This window comes from Cyprinus carpio, chromosome B5 (genome assembly GCF_018340385.1).
Source record: "Cyprinus carpio isolate SPL01 chromosome B5, ASM1834038v1, whole genome shotgun sequence".
In the NCBI taxonomy this organism is placed as follows: domain Eukaryota; kingdom Metazoa; phylum Chordata; class Actinopteri; order Cypriniformes; family Cyprinidae; genus Cyprinus; species Cyprinus carpio.
This window is the reverse complement of record NC_056601.1, coordinates 4,752,572-4,769,715: the sequence shown is the minus strand read 5'-3', so window position 1 is coordinate 4,769,715 and position 17,144 is coordinate 4,752,572. Positions and strand designations below refer to the sequence as shown.

Genomic DNA, 17,144 nt, shown 5'->3' with positions numbered 1-17,144 from the left:
ATCTTACAGAATTAATTATAATACCCCTATATTTAAACATTTGTTTTCATGTTTTCAAAAAGGTTTGGAACGCATTACCTCATGAAAAACTGACACAAACAAAACGATGAAATGAACTCCAGCCTGTGATGAAATCATAATAGACACATAACTGGGTATCAAAAAGCTGATAAAGTTTCTTCAGGTCAAAGCTTGAAATGAGGAACAAAGAGAAACATGAATACATAGATTAGTTGTGAGCTGCACTCCTACTCTACATTAAGATTTTCGATCTCTTTCCACTGCGCAATAAATTCGCTTAAGTGGGTATCTTTCGTTTTCGCATTTTGCTTAAGTGGGCATCTTAACGATGAACGGGTTAATAGCATTACTGGCTAATGTCAGGGAGGTAAAAGGGCCCTTATTGGACCATGTGCGTGTACCAGAGTGTACTGGGGGCTGTGGCGTGTTTCCTGGAGGAGCTGGATGATGCCATTAGGTTTGAGAAAATGAGCTCAGATCACTTAATTAGCAGTAAATAAGTGCTTAGCTGGGCCGGGAAATCCAGTCAGGGTCAGAGGCTTTTCAAAGACTTGATTTGGGTTCAGATTTCCATCTGAAAGAGAACATCAATAGGAGCCAAAACTGTTTACTGAGATGAGGCAGGGGAATTTATTGATAGTTATGTAATAATTATAAATGTAATTTCAAAATGTCAATCATTTATGGAAATGATAGCATATAAACTGCTGAAAGGGACATAACAGAACAGCATTATTTTCCTCCATGCAGTAAGCATTGTTAAAGTGCATAAGAATTTCCTGGCCTTTAGATGATAAACTGTTTTCCCCTAAAGAACTTTCCAGTCATTTTTGTGAAGACAAACTTCTGATAGCTCTCCCTCTCTCTCTGTTTCCCTGCAACAGCTCAAACTCTTACACAATGTGTGAAACTACAGCTCTAAGGCACACACAAACACACGCACACACACACACACACAGGTGTATGCATGCACACATACACATACACTGCATAACTTCCATACAAAATATCAAAATTTATGAATGAAGTACTACGTCATATCAACACAAAATACATTGCTGTGGATGAACATTTTATTTCAGCTTCATAACAAGTTTCACAAAACACCTTCACAAAACACAAAAACTTTACATTTGCCAGGGTAAAGCAAACTGCTCAATACATTTAAAAATGCTTTACAAATAAATATCAGCAAACACAAATTGTGAACTCAAAATCAATAAATAATTCATCATTATAAATAATCGAAACATGAATTTCACAACATTAAAAGTTTTCTTTAAAATTACCATGTTTCACTCATGAAATTCTTATTGCATGGTGTGTCTATAAATAAATGTCCAGCTGATGCCTCCCCTCCTCTCTCTCTCTCTCTCTCTCTCTCTCTCTCTGTATCTCTCTCTCTGTATCTCTTGCCTTGGGCCATGACAGGATTGGTAACATCACTGCTCCCATAACGGACTGTGACACGTGCAGTTTTTCTCATCAGAATAGAGTAATAATAAACAAAATAAAGGACCCCCATCTGAAGCTAGACAGTGTGTGATAGGAAGCTTAAGAGTTTTAAATATGGCAGTTTCTTGCGTGTTTGTAGGCTACATCAGCATTCCCTAAGTGAAATAGTAAAAGAGAGGATTCTCCCTAAATTTTCACAGATACTGGCCACAATGAAGCAACCCACCTCCTTAAATTAATTCCCCTTTTTTAAATTCCTAGTGTAGTTGTATCTTGATGAAAATAAACTGCAGCTATAGTAAGAGATTCACACATCTTTACCAGAAGATATTTGATACACATGTACACAAAATCTCACACACACATCACTGAAGACTTAAGGGACATGCAAACATTCACCACAGGGTTTGAGAGGAAATTTTGTCTATTTTAAATGAAAATCTCAAATTTTTATCCTGAAACCCCATTAGTTTCCACTTGCTCCACAGTGACGATATATATATATATATATATATATATATATATATATAATATGTATATATATATATATATATATATATATATATATATATATATATATATATATATATATATATATATATATATATATATGTATATATATATATATATATATATATATATATATATATGAATTAATTATTTTATTGATTTATAATATTTTTAAGTATATGAAAAAAGCACAAGCAAATATAATGTTATTATAAAAAGTATATATACAATTATAAAAATGTTAAGAAAATACATACAAATATTTATTCCAATATGTGAAATAAGAATTGCAGCTACTATATTGCAAATTATATTAATTTTGATCTTGAATTTTATTCTTATTTGTTATTTTGATGCTCTAGCAGAACAGACTTTTTTTTAAATTATTTTAATTTGCTAGACAACACAACAACAAGGTAGAAACTGTGAAGCAATACAGATGCAAACTTGTGATCTCAGGATAAAATTATGAGTATGTTACCACAATTATTCACAGACTCTTTCATTCTTTTCCTTCTTTCTCTCTCTCTCTCTCTCTCACACACACACACACACACACACACACACACACACACACACACACCAGGCACACTTGCTCAGCTCCCCCCACACCAGCTGTTTGGTTGTTGGTTTTGGCTGAATGATCGATTGCAAGCATAAAGCGAGAAATCAGTCATCATGCAGTGTGACTGGACACCCACTTCACAGGTGTATTGTGGATACAGTTCCTGAGAGAGGTCAGTGGGGGGAACAAAAGTCCCACCCATTTCTTTAGCTGAAGAAAAGCTTTGGTAAGTTGTGCTGTCTGTATAAGACGCCCACCTGAGGTCCTCCATGCCCACCTGAGAGCTTCCATACATGCAAGGCTGGTGCTGTGCGGTGTCCATACTGCAGGGGGCGCTGTGCACAGGGGTCGCCTCAGGAGAGAGCTGGTATGTGAAGATGTTGTAGGTGGGGTCATGAGAGGGAGGGGTTTCAGCGAGGGTGTGGTCACCTGCAGACAGAAACACAAACCTGATTCAATCATTCCAGCAGTGACATGGTAAATCAGCTCTGGAAAGTAGATTTTTGCCTTAAAAGAGTTGCTCATTCTTTTGAGTTTACACAGCTGGTTGCTTAGAAGACTGCACAGAGATTTTGAATTATTAATAGCATGCATGCAGGATGCCAAAAGGTTTAGAGAGTGCTCTCTGTCACATGCAGAACAGGGGTCTAGACAACAAAAATAATTGAGTTTTTGTAATAATACAACATTTAAGAGCCAAATTACACTGTAAGAAAAAAAACTGTAGGAAAAAAATGAAAAGGAACTGGTAGTTTTCAGCCAGGAAATTATCTGTTAAGTTTATGGACAGTTCAACCCACAACACAATAGTATGCTATGCATATTTCAAAATACACATAGAACACCTTTAAAAAAGCTATACAGTAAATTCCTTCATATTAACACCCTATTTTACTGACTTCTCTGTCAAATTAAATAACTATTTGTAATAGAGACTTTGACTTAAATGTTAAAAATTTACTATCATGTCAGACTTTCAGAAGTCTATTTGCTGACTGGTTGTTCATATGTGTAACTGTGTTTGGGTGATATGTTTCAACCAGTGTCATTCAACATTCTAACAAATAACAGTTGCCAGTTCATTTCGAATCGACTCTCGAATCTTGATCTCACTGGCTAAAGCATAAACACCCAAAAAACAACAACTAATTTTAAATTATTGTTGAATTTTAGAAGTGAGAAAATGAGATGTCAATTATAAACCTTAGTACTACGTACCTATTTTTTTTGTTTTTAACTTTATTAAATCTCTTCAAAGAACACTGTCTAAAATGGATCAACCTCTTGTGCACGCCTCAGCCTTATACAACTTAAAGCCCTCCATCGTGCCTACTACACAAAATGTAGACTTTCAAAAATTTACCCAAATGTTGACGATTTGTGTGATCGATGTAAAGGTGACAAGGTAGACCATTTTCATATGTTTTGGGCTTGTGAAAAGTTGAGTGACTATTGGACATGCATATTCAAAACATTAAATGAGGCCTTTAGTTTGAATATAAAACCCAGTGTTGAAGTTGCTATTTTTGGAGTACCAGAACACGGAGTATTACTGACAAATAAAGTAAAAAATGTTATTGCTTTTGCCACCTTATTAGCGAGAAGAAGAATATTATTGGAGTGGAAGTCAACAAGCTCACCTAAAGCCTCAATGTGGTTATGTGATCTAGTATCATACTTAAAATTAGAGAAAATTAAATATTTAATGAAAGGATCTGTCCAAAATTTTTATAAGACATGGCAACCCATGATTACATATTTTGAGAAGATGAAGACTCTCCCACTTACTGATAAATGTTAAATATTCTCACCAATTAGTTTTGTTTTGTTTTATAATTGTGTACGGACCACAAACATGTCAGGAAACTTTTATTATTGGCTATGTATTTGTGTATATTTTTATTTATTTGTTTATTTGTTTATTTTATTTATTTATTTATTTCTATTGTTATTAGTATTATTATTATTCTGTTAACCTTTATGTAATGTATGGTTAATTACTTATTAACCGGCGGAAAGGGCTATAAAGGGTGGAAAAGCTATAACTGAAACTGTATCAAACTTTTTGTTAATGCTTTGAAAAAGTTTATAAATAAATGTAAAAAAAAAGAAAAAAAAAGAACACTGTCTAAAAAAAAGCCCACAATAATTAGGAATTAAGGAAAAAATACAATTAAGAAATACTGAAATGTATAAAATCAAATTACAAGGCAAATTAAGGCACTCATCTTTTTTAAAAAATGTTAAATTCCACAAAAATGTAACAAATTTGCATTTGTGTAAATAAAACTTACATATAATCAAAATATTATAACACAGAAATTCAACCTCTTTGTTTTGCACCATGTACCTGAAATGTCGGAGCAGGTGTAGCCAGGACTGGGCTTTTGTGTCACAATGTATTCTGACTGAGAGAGACAGGAGTCAGGAGAGGGTGGAGCTGCACGCTGCCTTGCAGTACTACGTGGTACAAGTGGATACTCCTTACTGTGAATAAAGGGTAAAATATGCATCAAACTCATCGATTCCTACAGCATGAACCAGACAATATTTGAGAAATTGGGAAAATGACATTTAAAGAAAGGATGCAAAAGATATATTGAGAATATTTCAGAAGCCCAATGCATCAGGGAACTTTTATGGGAATAGTCACAAAACACTGGCGCTAGAGTTGATATATCAGGGTGTTAAAAAAGAGAGAGCTGGCTCATGATTCGCATTGGCATGGTGGGGCAGCAAAGGGTAACGGATATCATTTGCACAGTACTGATCGTTTCTAATGAAATTTCTAAGCTAAGAGACAATTACAGTAGCTAAAAATCTTTTCTATACCCCCTTTCCAATCTGACTCATTCCTCTTTTTCTCTGTTTTTTCACTCTCTCTCTCAAAAACGCATTTACTTAGACACACACACATTAGCCCCTCAGTGACCTCTCTGTGTGACAGTGTGTTGTGCCGCTCTGCTCTTAATATTGTTACACTATAAATATCCTTTTCTTGTGTGTCACATTCAATACTGTCAACATGCAACACAAAGCTTTGACTTTTGTTCCTAAACCCTGCTAGTTAAAAGGACAACATATTCTCCATGTATCTGAAACAACATCAGTGGTTATGAGATGCAACACACAATGACATGCAGGCATATAGGACATATTAAAATGAAGACTGAAAATAATACAATGCATTAGTGATTCATCATTACTCACATACAGTACAAACTCATGGTGTTGTTATGATCCACTAAAGAAACATTATTGCATACGTATTAATATGTTTAAAATATGTGTGTTCCACCTTGGTGTACGGGACATGCGATGCAATTCGATATCGTCATTTCCACGGAAACCTTTAGCAAATGGATTATTCTCAATCTTCAGCTGAGTGATCTAAAAAAACAGAGGATTAAAGATGAACACTCTGCTGCTTTCTGCATGTATGCATTTTTCTATGATCATAATGGTATTACTGCTTACTGTGTGGTTCTGGTAGGATGTTACAGCGATGAAGGTCGTCTCAGGAAACGAGTGTGTGCAGAAACTTGTGTTGCTGGAGCCAAAGCTGTTCCTCTCGTCTGCCTTCACAATGTGCAGGCGAGGCTGGTATTTATGCATGGAATTTAAAATGATCTGCAGCCAATAACAGAAGAGATCTCCTTATCAACACAGTGGTTACAGTACATAGTGGTTTCTGCAGGTTTTATTTGGGTGAATTTAAAATGTTTTAGGACCTTTTTAAGATAATTTTAAAATACAAAATGTATCATATTGCAACACTTCAAAATTTGGTTCGATTTATATAAAAAAAAAAGACAGAAAATCCATATTCTATCTGCTCCAATTCATATTATAAAGAAACTGATGTTATTCCTCAGTATTTTTGTCTTGTTTTTCAATGCAAATGTCTAAAGATTTTTAAATCAAAATACATTTACTTGAGAAGCAAAATTACAGGAGATAAGAAGTCTTCTTTCTGTGAAATTTATCCAAATGATGCAAATTTGTGATGAAAAAAAAGATCTTACAATAAAAAAATTAACAACAACAACAACAAAAAAGTTGTCATGCTCCACTGACAGATATTTGTTCTTGTCTTAAACATAAACTCATTTAATTTTGTTCAACGTCATATCTTCATTTTGCAACTCAAGTAAATGTATCTTGATTTAAGTATGTTTAGAAATTTGTTTTGGAAAAGAAGACGAAAATACTGAGGAAGATATTCATTTAGCATTGCATGCAACATTGACTTTATGAATGTAAGACTTTCTGCTTTGATTTAAGACATTTTTAGGGCCTTATTTTATGGAAAAGTGAATTAAGACCCTTTAAAGAACCACAGAAACCCTGTTCCATGTCCCGTTCAAACCAAATAAGCTGTAAACCAGTGGAGAGTTTAATTATGTTCATCAGTAAATAACCGATCAGATTTGACTGGCATCATCACTGACATGTCCGAAAGGATCCAGGTGGTTGTTGGTAAGTTTGAGCTTCTGGAAAGAGACGAGCTGTCTCATCCAGTGAGCTCCTGAAGCCGGTGAGTCTGGGTGCACATACAATCGGCCTGGAATCGCCGGCTCAGCTTTACCACTGATGGACCTACAGGGCAGATAGGACACAAAACGAGTTGATAAGGACTTTCTGTCTGCTTCACAATTCTAAGATAAAAGTTCAGGTTACAAAATAAACTTCTATATCAGACACAGTCGAGTTTCTCTGCTCTGTGTGGCTCCTCCACTCACTGAAAAAAAAATTATCTAACCAAGGCTTATAATTGCATTATTCTTGCATCATTTCACAACATCAACACACAACAGAGTTCATTTGTATTTATGCTATTCATATCTTTCTCTTAGCATTCCTCCATGCACTGATTTAACTACACCTGTCTTTTTCAGTCAGTTATGATCAACAGCTCAATAACCTTTCATACAATCATTCAATCACCATTGAACATCTATTAATTAAAATGCCTAGTTAAGATTCATTGCTGAAATAGAATCAAACATCTTTATACATGTTATACAACTTTTTATTATGTATTTTATTAGTATTATAGTTTGTATAAATTATATTTTATTACTTTCTTACCATTTGTTATCTGCAAACTTATACCGATGTTCGTCGGTTGAAATAATGTCCATCAGTAAGATGTATTTTGCTTTGGGGTTTAAGCCCGTTACCTTCACCTTGTAGCTGGGAAACATTCGTCTGTAAAAGATCAATGATCCATTAGAGAGCCAACAACAATAGTCAAATAATAATGGTGATAATAATAATAATTGTAATACAGTGAGAGTATTGTCTTGTTTGTCAACATTTTCCTGATCCATGAAGTCATTGGATGTAATGACAAGAGGTATCACACATATTTAGAGAAATCAATTTTCAGTTTTATTTAAAGTGTCCCACTCTGGCTAAAAACACTAGCAAAATGGAAATATATTTATTTAAAAATAAATAAAATCTGCTACAGCAGCATGTTTGAATATGATGGCAAATTTTGCCATATTTCTTACTGTTGTCCTCCAGGGGCTTTTCTCTGCCTGGGAAATTTTGTGTTGAAAATAGACTTATCCATGAACATTCAATAAAAAAAAGAAATATATTTTCTATCTTTATACATTGTGGGGTAGAAAAAAAATTAAATTAAAAAGAGTCACTCACCGGCCAGCTTTGGTGATGATCATCTCTGTAGTGACATCATGAAATTTCGCCCACAGATCTCTCTCGTGCAAATAAACTTTGATTCCCTCCATTCCCTGCGAGCCAGGATCGGCAAAAGAAAGAAAAAAAAAAAGACAATTACTGCTGATTTTATATAACTTTTTTTCCTGCCTAAATATGCTGACAAATGCAACCAATATAATACAAATGTATTTAAATAAGGAATGCGTATAATGTTTTTTTTTTTTTACCAGTGTTTTTAAATTAGTCCGTACGAATCATAATTGTAAAAATAGTCGAGACCGGTTGTTAATAATATCGAATTTGAAAGCAAATTAAAAAGAATCGCGGGTACATTTTGCAGACAGACATATAACAAGAAATGATCTAAACACACTACGTAACAAATAATGCACTCCTGTACTAATCAGTGTGATGCTACAAAATGTCTATTTGCTTGTAATATAAACATTATTAATTCATTTGCAAATATACAATCTTCCTAGTGAATTCCCAATGTGCAATAGCCTAAATAATTCCACTTAAAATAAACAACTAGACCAACAGTATAATAATAATACAATAATAAACAAATCTTGACCAAAAAAAACTCTTGTCAGCAGAATTTTGGCTTCGCATTCTTCTGCACGTGCACAGTTATGGCTGACCTGTTGGGAGAGCGGAGTTTGCAACGGCGGAGACCCGGTTTTGCACCGACCGTGATGACCGGGATCTTTCTCCTTCTCGAATCCCATCGCGGGGGGATCGTCGCCGCAACACGACTGCTGAGATCCGAGCTCTAAATTCGCCATATCCCCGTGTGAGTTTAACTACGGTGAACTAAAAGATGCGCAAGGGAAATAGTAGAAATATTTTCACCAGGTGATCTCCAGAATTAAAAATAAATAGCCTAAATAAAAACAAATAATTTCAAAAATAAACATTAGGCATAACTGTTATTAACTGGTTACTTTAAATTGTGTAGCTACAAAAGTAGTAGATAGGCTAAATATATTTTGCGTTGATACAATGATTTGCTGCTTTGCGCTTTCAGCGATTTTTGCGTTCGATGGAGAGAATTTTAGGACGCTTTGGTTCTTAATGTAAAATGTGAAGCCTAGAATATGTAGGTTATATGCCGACTATCGGAAATTTTCGAATTATAACTATCTTCATTTATTCCTACAGTATCCAATAACTTAGATTAATTTTAACTTTATAATTTCCTTGCATGTAGGTTAGATTTTTATCATCTCTTACCTCATTGTTTAATGAGCTTTCCGTTGCTGACTTAATTCCGAAAAAGACCCAATTTTAAATTCGTCCCCACTGATTTGTTTCTCAAGAGGACTATAATTTTTAAACTCCCTGAATACAAATAAAAATATCTGCAAAAAAGAGTTAAAGGCGTTTTAATTTAGATTTTCCTCTCTGCTCAAACCCCTTCGCCGAGCTCTGTCCCTTCTTCTGCCGTGTCTCTCTTTTCTCCCTCCATCCATTCTCTGTCCACCCCCCCATTATGTGATGCTTTCTATGTCGTCACACCTTTTTCATTCACACACTCATGACACGCCATGTCCAAACTCACACACGGCGATAAAATTCTCCATAAACACCCGCATTGCGCGAACACCTCTTGTCGTCAAAGATAAACCTGCTTGTTCCTATACGCTTTCCAAATGCAAATACAAAATTGAAGAACCGTCCTAGAAGAGAAATCCTCTGTACTCACATATCTGGCGCCGAATTTACGCGTAGACTCCAAGTTGTTGGGTAGCTAAATAATCAGCGCGTTTCCGTCACCATCTCTGTGCGCGACGGCTGCGCGCTGCGGGGTTAAAAGTTGAGGAGGTCGAAAGGAGGTAGCTAACTCTCTCTCTTTCACTGCTCGAGTCCGTTTGTATTTGTTTGGTGGTGACAGAAAACAGCATTCCCTTCAGTAATAACTTTGGAAATATAATTTGATCTATTTAATGCGTGACCAAGCACGCGCGTTCTCTTGTCGCTCATATAGTTCGCATTACTTCAAAACAGGCTTCCATAAATAAGACAAGTGTATGACCACATGATAGCTTGCAGTGCGGAGCCGTGGGAACATTGCTCGTTAAGATAAGACTGTAATCGTGTGGCGAGATAAAGTCAGGACAGCACGGAGAGCGCGAGCTTGACTCTGGGCTCGAGACACGTCGGTATTCGGATAAGGCTCTGTTAAATGAGACTCGGACAAACGACTGGTTAATTTATCAGTTTTCCTCACAATTACTGAAATATTAATGACTTTATAATTGTTGAAAGATAGGTGAATTTATTTATCTTGGGATTCTGTGATCTGTCAGTCAGAATGGAGCTAAGTAAAATCTGTAAACTCAAACCATTTGCAATAATTTTCCAAACATTACATATGTCTACAGATATTGTTTTTAAATTACGCAAAAAAAAAAATTTTTTTTTTTAAAAACAATGCATTTCAATTTAAGTTTCTTTTTAAATAACGGCATGCGTATTTATTTTACTAAAGGTTCTAACCTTAAACCGTAAAACTAATAAATTGCGCCACCTAGTGCGGGCATTTATTACTACAGTATTATTACAGTTTAAATTCTTGCGACATTGAAATATCAAATTAAATATTTGTTTTCAAAACCAATTTGGCATGTTTTCGCATTTAAAAAATTAAAGGCAATAATTTAAACATATTAAAATATATTTGAAACCTTTATTTAAAAATTATTAAAATATAAAAAATATTAAATTGTATAAAAATGGAAAGATTAGACCACAAACGTGTGCAGTTTATACAATGAAATATTTTACTCATCACTCCGCATTCAAACAAGATACAATCAGTGTTTTCTCCTTCATTAAGGCAAACGGCATAGACCCATCAAATCAAGTTCTGTCATCTCACTTACTGCTCCAGTGTAAGCTGTAGGATAGTTAGGTGTATTATCTCTGATCTCGCTCAGGTAGCATGGAAAAGAAACATACTCCAAGACCAAACACACTGACTCACACAGATAAGCAAGAAACAACAAAACATATTTCAACAGGCTGATTGTTTGGGCCAAGTCTACAGTAGCTGCTTAATTAGGACTCAAGTGTATGCGTGTGTGTGTTCAGTCAAATCTAAAGGGCACTTCACAGATCTGTTCAAGCAGTCAAAATGCTGCCCAACTGTAAACATGAACATAAACGAAACGTTTTATCACAGCTTAAAAAAATGACCTAATTTTTCTACTCAGATCTTGGCCTTCACCCTGTCAAAAGACCCTGAAGAGATGAAAATTAATAAAGTCATGAGAAACAAAAAAAATCAACCTAAAACTGAAACCTGAGAAGAGAAACAAAAGATAAAAATCCAGCTGCCATAACAATGGCAATCTAAGGGGCTTAACCCGTATTCTATTTCAGTTTAGCCATATGTTAGTAATTAGATTCTATAACAAAACTAATGTGTTACAAAAGTCATAAACATCTATCGTACCTTTAAGTTTCACAACAAACTTGAACAACAAACTTGAAAGCAATGAAATCCAGTATTAGCTTTTTCATTATAAACAGGGGCTGTCATCTAATTGTTGGTTTTAGATTGTTTCTAAAGCAGAATTCAAGTGAATCCTCAGTCTAACATGCAGGTAACATTTACATACCCTAGAGTGACGGGTGTAATACAGTGAGGGGAGAGGGAATGGAAATCAAGATTTTAGGAGTTGTTACATATCACAATACCCTTGGGAATAAAAGGGGAGTCAGCACATGCAGCAGAAAGAGGGAGCTGTGTGTAGCACAAAAGACTTTCGTTCTTTTCATTCACTGTCCAGAATATGTCTTCAGTTAAATGGTGCATGTATGGAACTCTTACAAAGGAACATGGCTTAACAGAGCCAGCAATGGTTCTCCATTATACGAGTTTGTACACATGACATGACGTGTGTGTATGTATGTATGTTTGCGTTATAAGGGGACATGACTAAACAAGTATGAAACGGACTCCCCATTATGTGTTCGCCTAATGGCTTCAGCCAGGATCATAGAAATGTCGATCACCTGGAAAGAAAAAGAGAAATAAATTAGACAACATGCTCTGAGTAATGAGGAAAAAATAAAACATTTCTACTATATGATATTTCAGAAGTTAACACCAGATTACCGTTCAAAATTTTGGGGTTAGTTAAATATATATATTTGAAAGAATTTAAATGATTTTATTCAGCAAGGAGGTAATAAATTGCTGTAATTTTGAACTCCCTATTCATCAAAAAATCCTGGGGGAAAAAAAACATGTATCCAATAAAATAGCTGTTTTTAACACTGATAATAAGAAGAGTTTCTTGAGCATCAAATCAGCACATAAAAATGACCTCTGAAGCATCATGTGACACTGAAGACAGAAGTTATGGCTGCTAAAAATTAAGTTTCCCATCACAGTAATACATTCTACTTTAAAATGTATTCAAATAGAAAACTTATTTTAAATTCTAATAGCATTTTTCCTATATATCTGCTTTTACTGTATATTTTGGATAAGACAGTATGTATCCTGGTAGTGTATATATATTAAAAATGGATTGTAAAATTGTGAAACCTTAATAGACTTGCATATAATTCCCAGTTTACTTTGATTCAGATTCACAAGCTTGATATTCAGTTCGGATTTTGAAATGTGCAATTGTTACATAATCATGTGATTTTCTATATTACTTTTCCACTTACTTAAAACAGAAACAGAAAGAAAAGAACATAACAGAAAACAAAGAACCACAACATCATTTTCTATAAGATAAATGTCTGTGCCTGAATCTTGTTGCAGTGTTTGATTTTGTCCTCCTGTGGAATTGTGTTGGTGACCACAACCGCCTCGAAGTTGGCAGTGTTGATCCGAGAAATGGCTGGACCGGAGAAGATACCATGAGTCAAGATGGCGTACACTTTAGTGGCTCCCGCAGACACCAATCTGAGAGAAGACAGAGACACACGAGCAATTACACAAACAGGCAGGAACACGGAGGCATGAGGTCCGACAAAACAGCAGGATAATCATGAATGTGCATGTGTTTGAGCATGAAAGTGGTCGTGTATCATGCGTGTCCTCACTTGTCAGCTGCGTGACATATTGTCCCACACGTGTCTGCCATGTCATCGACTAAAATCGCCACTCGGTCCTTCACGTCCCCAACCAGCACCATACGATCCACCTCATTGGCCTTCTTCCGCTCCTTATGGATTAAGGCAAAGTCCACATTCAGTCTGTCTGCGATGGAGGTCACTCTAATAAAACGAACACAAGATTCTTAAGCAACAACAGCCAGAAATGACCATGGATGCATTCAGGCTTCTCTGCAAGCGTCGCATACACATCACAGAGAAGCCACATGCGCAAAAGTTACAGTAAAAACACAAGTACAAGCACCAGTGTGCATAAGCTCACTCACTCACTTGAGTGTCTTAAATGGTTACAAAAGAGGGCGCTGTAGTCAGTTCATCTCTCAAAAGACAAATCACATGATGTAATCAGCATGATTAAATTAGCCAAGCTTTAAAAGGCTTCAAACTGATTTATAAAAAATGCCCACCACTATAATATACTGCTAAAGGTTTAGGCCAAGCCATCCACTGTTAGCAGTCACACACTCACACATAAACACACACACAAAAAACTGACATTTCCTTACCCTCCACACCTAAAAGAGTAAAACACACTCATGTCCATCGTCTTCAAGAGCCTGATCAACATTATAGACTACAATTCTTTACGGTGCTATAAAAATCAAATGATATGTAGTCCAAAACTCAAAAATATGACAAAATACATTATTTTAAAAGACTTTTTAAAACATAAACTCAATGTGAAAAGGATAAACAAAGAGAAATCTCAATGTGAAACAAGTGACAGTGAATTAAGGAAAGAAATGAAGGAATGGGTCTCATTCACTAATAGTTGTGTGAATTATTCACGTTCATACAAACTGTAAATAATTCCTCCTAATTCACAACACATGCGTATAGACTCCAATTTGTTCTTAACCTTGTTGTAATGTCAATGAATTTGGAGTACTCTAAATTGGCCACCGCGTGCCTGAGGTTAGCCATTTGTATAAAGCTTTCTACACACTGCACGATTTTAGCAATCCTATAAGATCATTACCAATCACGCTGTGCCACATGGATCTAATAAACTTGGGTAGGACATGTGTGCAGGCCGTATGATGATGACACCTAGTGACTCGTAGACTACAGTGCAAGTTACTATTAAGAATGGAAGAAATCGTCATTAGTATGCGCTAGTGGTAAACAAAAAGAGCATGACGAGGCACAGTTTGGCAGCTGTACTTTTATGTTTGCTGAAAAAAAAGAGGAATCTGTTAAAAAGGAAGTTAAAAGAGTTTGAGGTAAGCAGTTTTAAGTTTTAGTGCCATGTTGCGTTGATGAACCTGCCATTCGTGTTGCAGTTTTATTGACTGGTCAGTAAACACATTATCAGGAAGCGATCGCAGGCTGTCTTTGGTCACAAGGCCGTCTTTAAACCTCTCTCACTGTCCAACACAGGACCACCGTTTAGAAGCCACGATCACAGAAATCGCCACGATTGTTTCACAATGACAATCTTTCATCTGGGACAGCTGAGAATTGTGTGTAGAAGGCTTAAAACACAACCATTTCCATATAAGGGGTTTCTGCAGAGGTTTCAGTTACTCAACAAATATGGAAACGTCAGACCACTTTTTTTTTTAAACTGGTGATACAATGTGTTATATATAATTATTTAGAGATTTAATATCCATGTATAAATTTTCATCTTAATATTCTTTTAAGGCCACAAAGAGTATGATCTGTGTGTTCGTGGGGTATCAAGTGTTCCCACATTTGTTCAGAAATTTAAATTTAAGAAAAAAAAAAGTTATTGATAAATTATGATTTGGTCATAAAAACCTTTGCACACAGGTATCACACACATTTGTGTGTATGTATGGTTAGTGAACGAGACCCAATGTTTCTGAGAGACAGAAAAGGAAAGAAAACACACCTCTTGGCTCCACCAGCATCAGGAGAAACAATAGTGCAGTTCTTCCATTCATTGATGTTTTCTTTAATCCATTTGAGGACTGCCGGCTCAGCGTACAAGTTATCAACTGGGATGTCAAAGAACCCCTAAGAACACACAAAAAACACTCTCACTCAAATTAAAACCATAAAAGAACACTTTCAGTGTCCAAGTCTCAAGTATAAAATGCTGAAGAAATTTAAGGCGCACCCAGTTCTAGTTCAGTTCAGGCCTGACTGTAGGGTTATGTCTGTGATCTCTGTTCATGAGAGATAAGGGTTTGTTTTGAGCTTTTTTGGAGGAAAGGCGCTGCACTGTTTTTACCTGAATTTGAGATGCATGAAGGTCCATAGTGATGATGTGGTCTGCTCCGGCTACAGACAGCATGTTGGCGACCAGCTTGGCTGAGATTGGAGCCCGACTCTACAGACAAAATTCTCACTTATAAATAAGCAACATCACAACCACTAACCAGATAAACATTAACAGGAAGATAGAGAAGAACTAAGCAAGCATAATTAGCCATGCCTTATACATTGCCAAAGGGCCAGAAAACACAAGCAGACACCACAGAAGAAAGACTTACAGAAAGTAGCCCACATGGATCCACCAACAGTGATGCGGTTAATGTATGATTAACTGTGTGTACGTGTTAATAAGCAAGCTGTTCCCCTCACCCCCACCTTGTCCTTCTTGTCCTGCCGAGCGTAGGGGAAACAAGGAATAACCGCCGTGACTCTGGAGGCCGATGCAATCTTACAGGCATTGATCATGATCAGCAGCTCCATAAGATTGTCGTTTATTTCGCCACAGCCACTCTGGACAATGTAGACATCTTCTCCACGCACACTCTCTCCTATCTCTACACTGCAAAAACACAAACATACACACAAACAAGGCTGAGTCTCAGTCACTAAAGATAGTCCACTATAAATCTATACTTGTCTGCCTGATTAGAGGGGTGTAATTTGGTCACCACTGGGGTTCAGACTGTTATCCATTAAAAAGCAAACTGAAACTATTGCGTCAAAAGCCTGACTGCATTAATCGCATGTCAGCTGCAGATAAAGAGTGTGAGACACATACTATCTTTTTGGGTCACAAGGCTTGCACTCATCTTGAGTTAAATGTCAATTATATAATCATAGACACCAGGGCCAACGTTCTATTTTAATCTCACTGTATGAAAGTGGTCGTGTACCTGCATATTCCTTCTTTTTAGCTATACACGTAAAAAGGAACTCTATTAAAAATATTTATAAATAATAAAAAAACGCTGCAGCATTTAACGAGGGTACATTTAATAGCGTTATAACTCCTCACGTGGCAAAGGAGGCCAAGACAGGACGTTTAAAATTAGCATTAGCGGCCCCGGAGTCACATGCTTAATGCAGGTGCATGCTGGGAAATTGAGTCTGATGTCTGTAAGAGGCGCATTGCGCCAGATGACACCTACCAACTCATAAAACTACAAACTAAAAAAAAAACGTGGTTGCCATGTGTTTACCATTCCGTTTACCCTAGCCAAAACATTACGGGAAATCAAGGTTTCAGCTGCAAATCTGACTGTAAATAACTCACCAGGTTTCCTGATTGCTGAATTTTTTGGTGACCACTTTCCCCAGTTCGAGTCCCAGACGGTCCGCGATCTTCTGCGACAGATCCGGATGCGAACTGCCTGAAAATATCTTAATGTTGGGCATTCTGGGCTGATCCGTGGTGCCTAGTGTCGGGATAGTGTACAGTGTTTTTAAAAAACACTGTAAGCTAAAATCACCTCTTCTAAATCAGTGTTTAATCTCAATGAAGTAAGTGAAGACGGCCTGGTGCAGGTTGTCTCTTCTGAATCGGATCCGTCCGCGCAGGCAGCAAAGCCACTAGTAT

At 36.2% G+C, this 17,144-nt stretch overlaps 2 protein-coding genes across 7 annotated transcripts; both read right to left on the bottom strand.

Annotated features, from left to right (window-relative positions):
• Positions 1 to 2,145: 2,145 nt before the first annotated feature.
• LOC122137430 (T-box transcription factor TBX5-like) lies at positions 2,146 to 10,623 on the bottom strand. Of its 3 annotated transcripts, none has more exons than XM_042723753.1 (9): positions 9,951 to 10,623; positions 8,887 to 9,058; positions 8,219 to 8,313; positions 7,643 to 7,762; positions 7,003 to 7,150; positions 6,029 to 6,181; positions 5,850 to 5,941; positions 4,902 to 5,038; positions 2,146 to 2,980 (listed from the first exon to the last, which is right to left on the bottom strand). In XM_042723753.1, exons 2-9 carry the CDS (start codon positions 9,028 to 9,030, stop codon positions 2,583 to 2,585), a joined length of 1,287 nt encoding a protein of 428 aa, XP_042579687.1. In that variant the 5' UTR covers positions 9,031 to 9,058; positions 9,951 to 10,623; the 3' UTR covers positions 2,146 to 2,582. The 3 variants fall into 3 exon arrangements, with proteins under 3 accessions (XP_042579687.1, XP_042579685.1, XP_042579686.1); XM_042723751.1 differs by lacking the exon at positions 9,951 to 10,623 and adding an exon at positions 9,479 to 9,890; XM_042723752.1 differs by lacking the exon at positions 9,951 to 10,623 and having other exon boundaries at positions 8,887 to 9,461.
• A 382-nt stretch (positions 10,624 to 11,005) lies between these two features.
• Positions 11,006 to 17,144, bottom strand: LOC122137431 (ribose-phosphate pyrophosphokinase 1-like). Of its 4 annotated transcripts, none has more exons than XM_042723754.1 (8): positions 16,842 to 17,144; positions 15,938 to 16,127; positions 15,585 to 15,683; positions 15,243 to 15,367; positions 13,891 to 13,899; positions 13,313 to 13,486; positions 13,013 to 13,172; positions 11,006 to 12,265 (listed from the first exon to the last, which is right to left on the bottom strand). In XM_042723754.1, the coding sequence occupies exons 1-8, from the start codon at positions 16,961 to 16,963 to the stop codon at positions 12,173 to 12,175; spliced, it is 972 nt and encodes a 323-aa protein (XP_042579688.1). In that variant the 5' UTR covers positions 16,964 to 17,144; the 3' UTR covers positions 11,006 to 12,172. The 4 variants fall into 4 exon arrangements, with proteins under 4 accessions (XP_042579688.1, XP_042579689.1, XP_042579690.1 ...); XM_042723755.1 differs by having other exon boundaries at positions 15,944 to 16,127; positions 16,842 to 17,143; XM_042723756.1 differs by lacking the exon at positions 13,891 to 13,899 and having other exon boundaries at positions 16,842 to 17,140.

Excerpts from the sequence above, each read along its gene's own strand:
- LOC122137430 (XM_042723753.1), bottom strand. The coding sequence starts at position 9,030 with ATGGCGAATTTAGAGCTCGGATCTCAGCAGTCGTGTTGCGGCGACGAT. Across the intron at positions 8,314-8,886 it reads AAACTCCGCTCTCCCAACAG|GGAATGGAGGGAATCAAAGT; the intron begins GTCAGCCATAAC and ends CCTGGCTCGCAG. Across the intron at positions 6,182-7,002 it reads ACCTGGATCCTTTCGGACAT|ATCATTTTAAATTCCATGCA; the intron begins GTCAGTGATGAT and ends TATTGGCTGCAG.
- LOC122137431 (XM_042723754.1), bottom strand. The coding sequence starts at position 16,963 with ATGCCCAACATTAAGATATTTTCAGGCAGTTCGCATCCGGATCTGTCG. Across the intron at positions 15,684-15,937 it reads ACAAGAAGGACAAGGTGGGG|AGTCGGGCTCCAATCTCAGC; the intron begins GTGAGGGGAACA and ends TTTTGTCTGTAG. Across the intron at positions 15,368-15,584 it reads TTCATGCATCTCAAATTCAG|GGGTTCTTTGACATCCCAGT; the intron begins GTAAAAACAGTG and ends GTGTGTTCTTAG.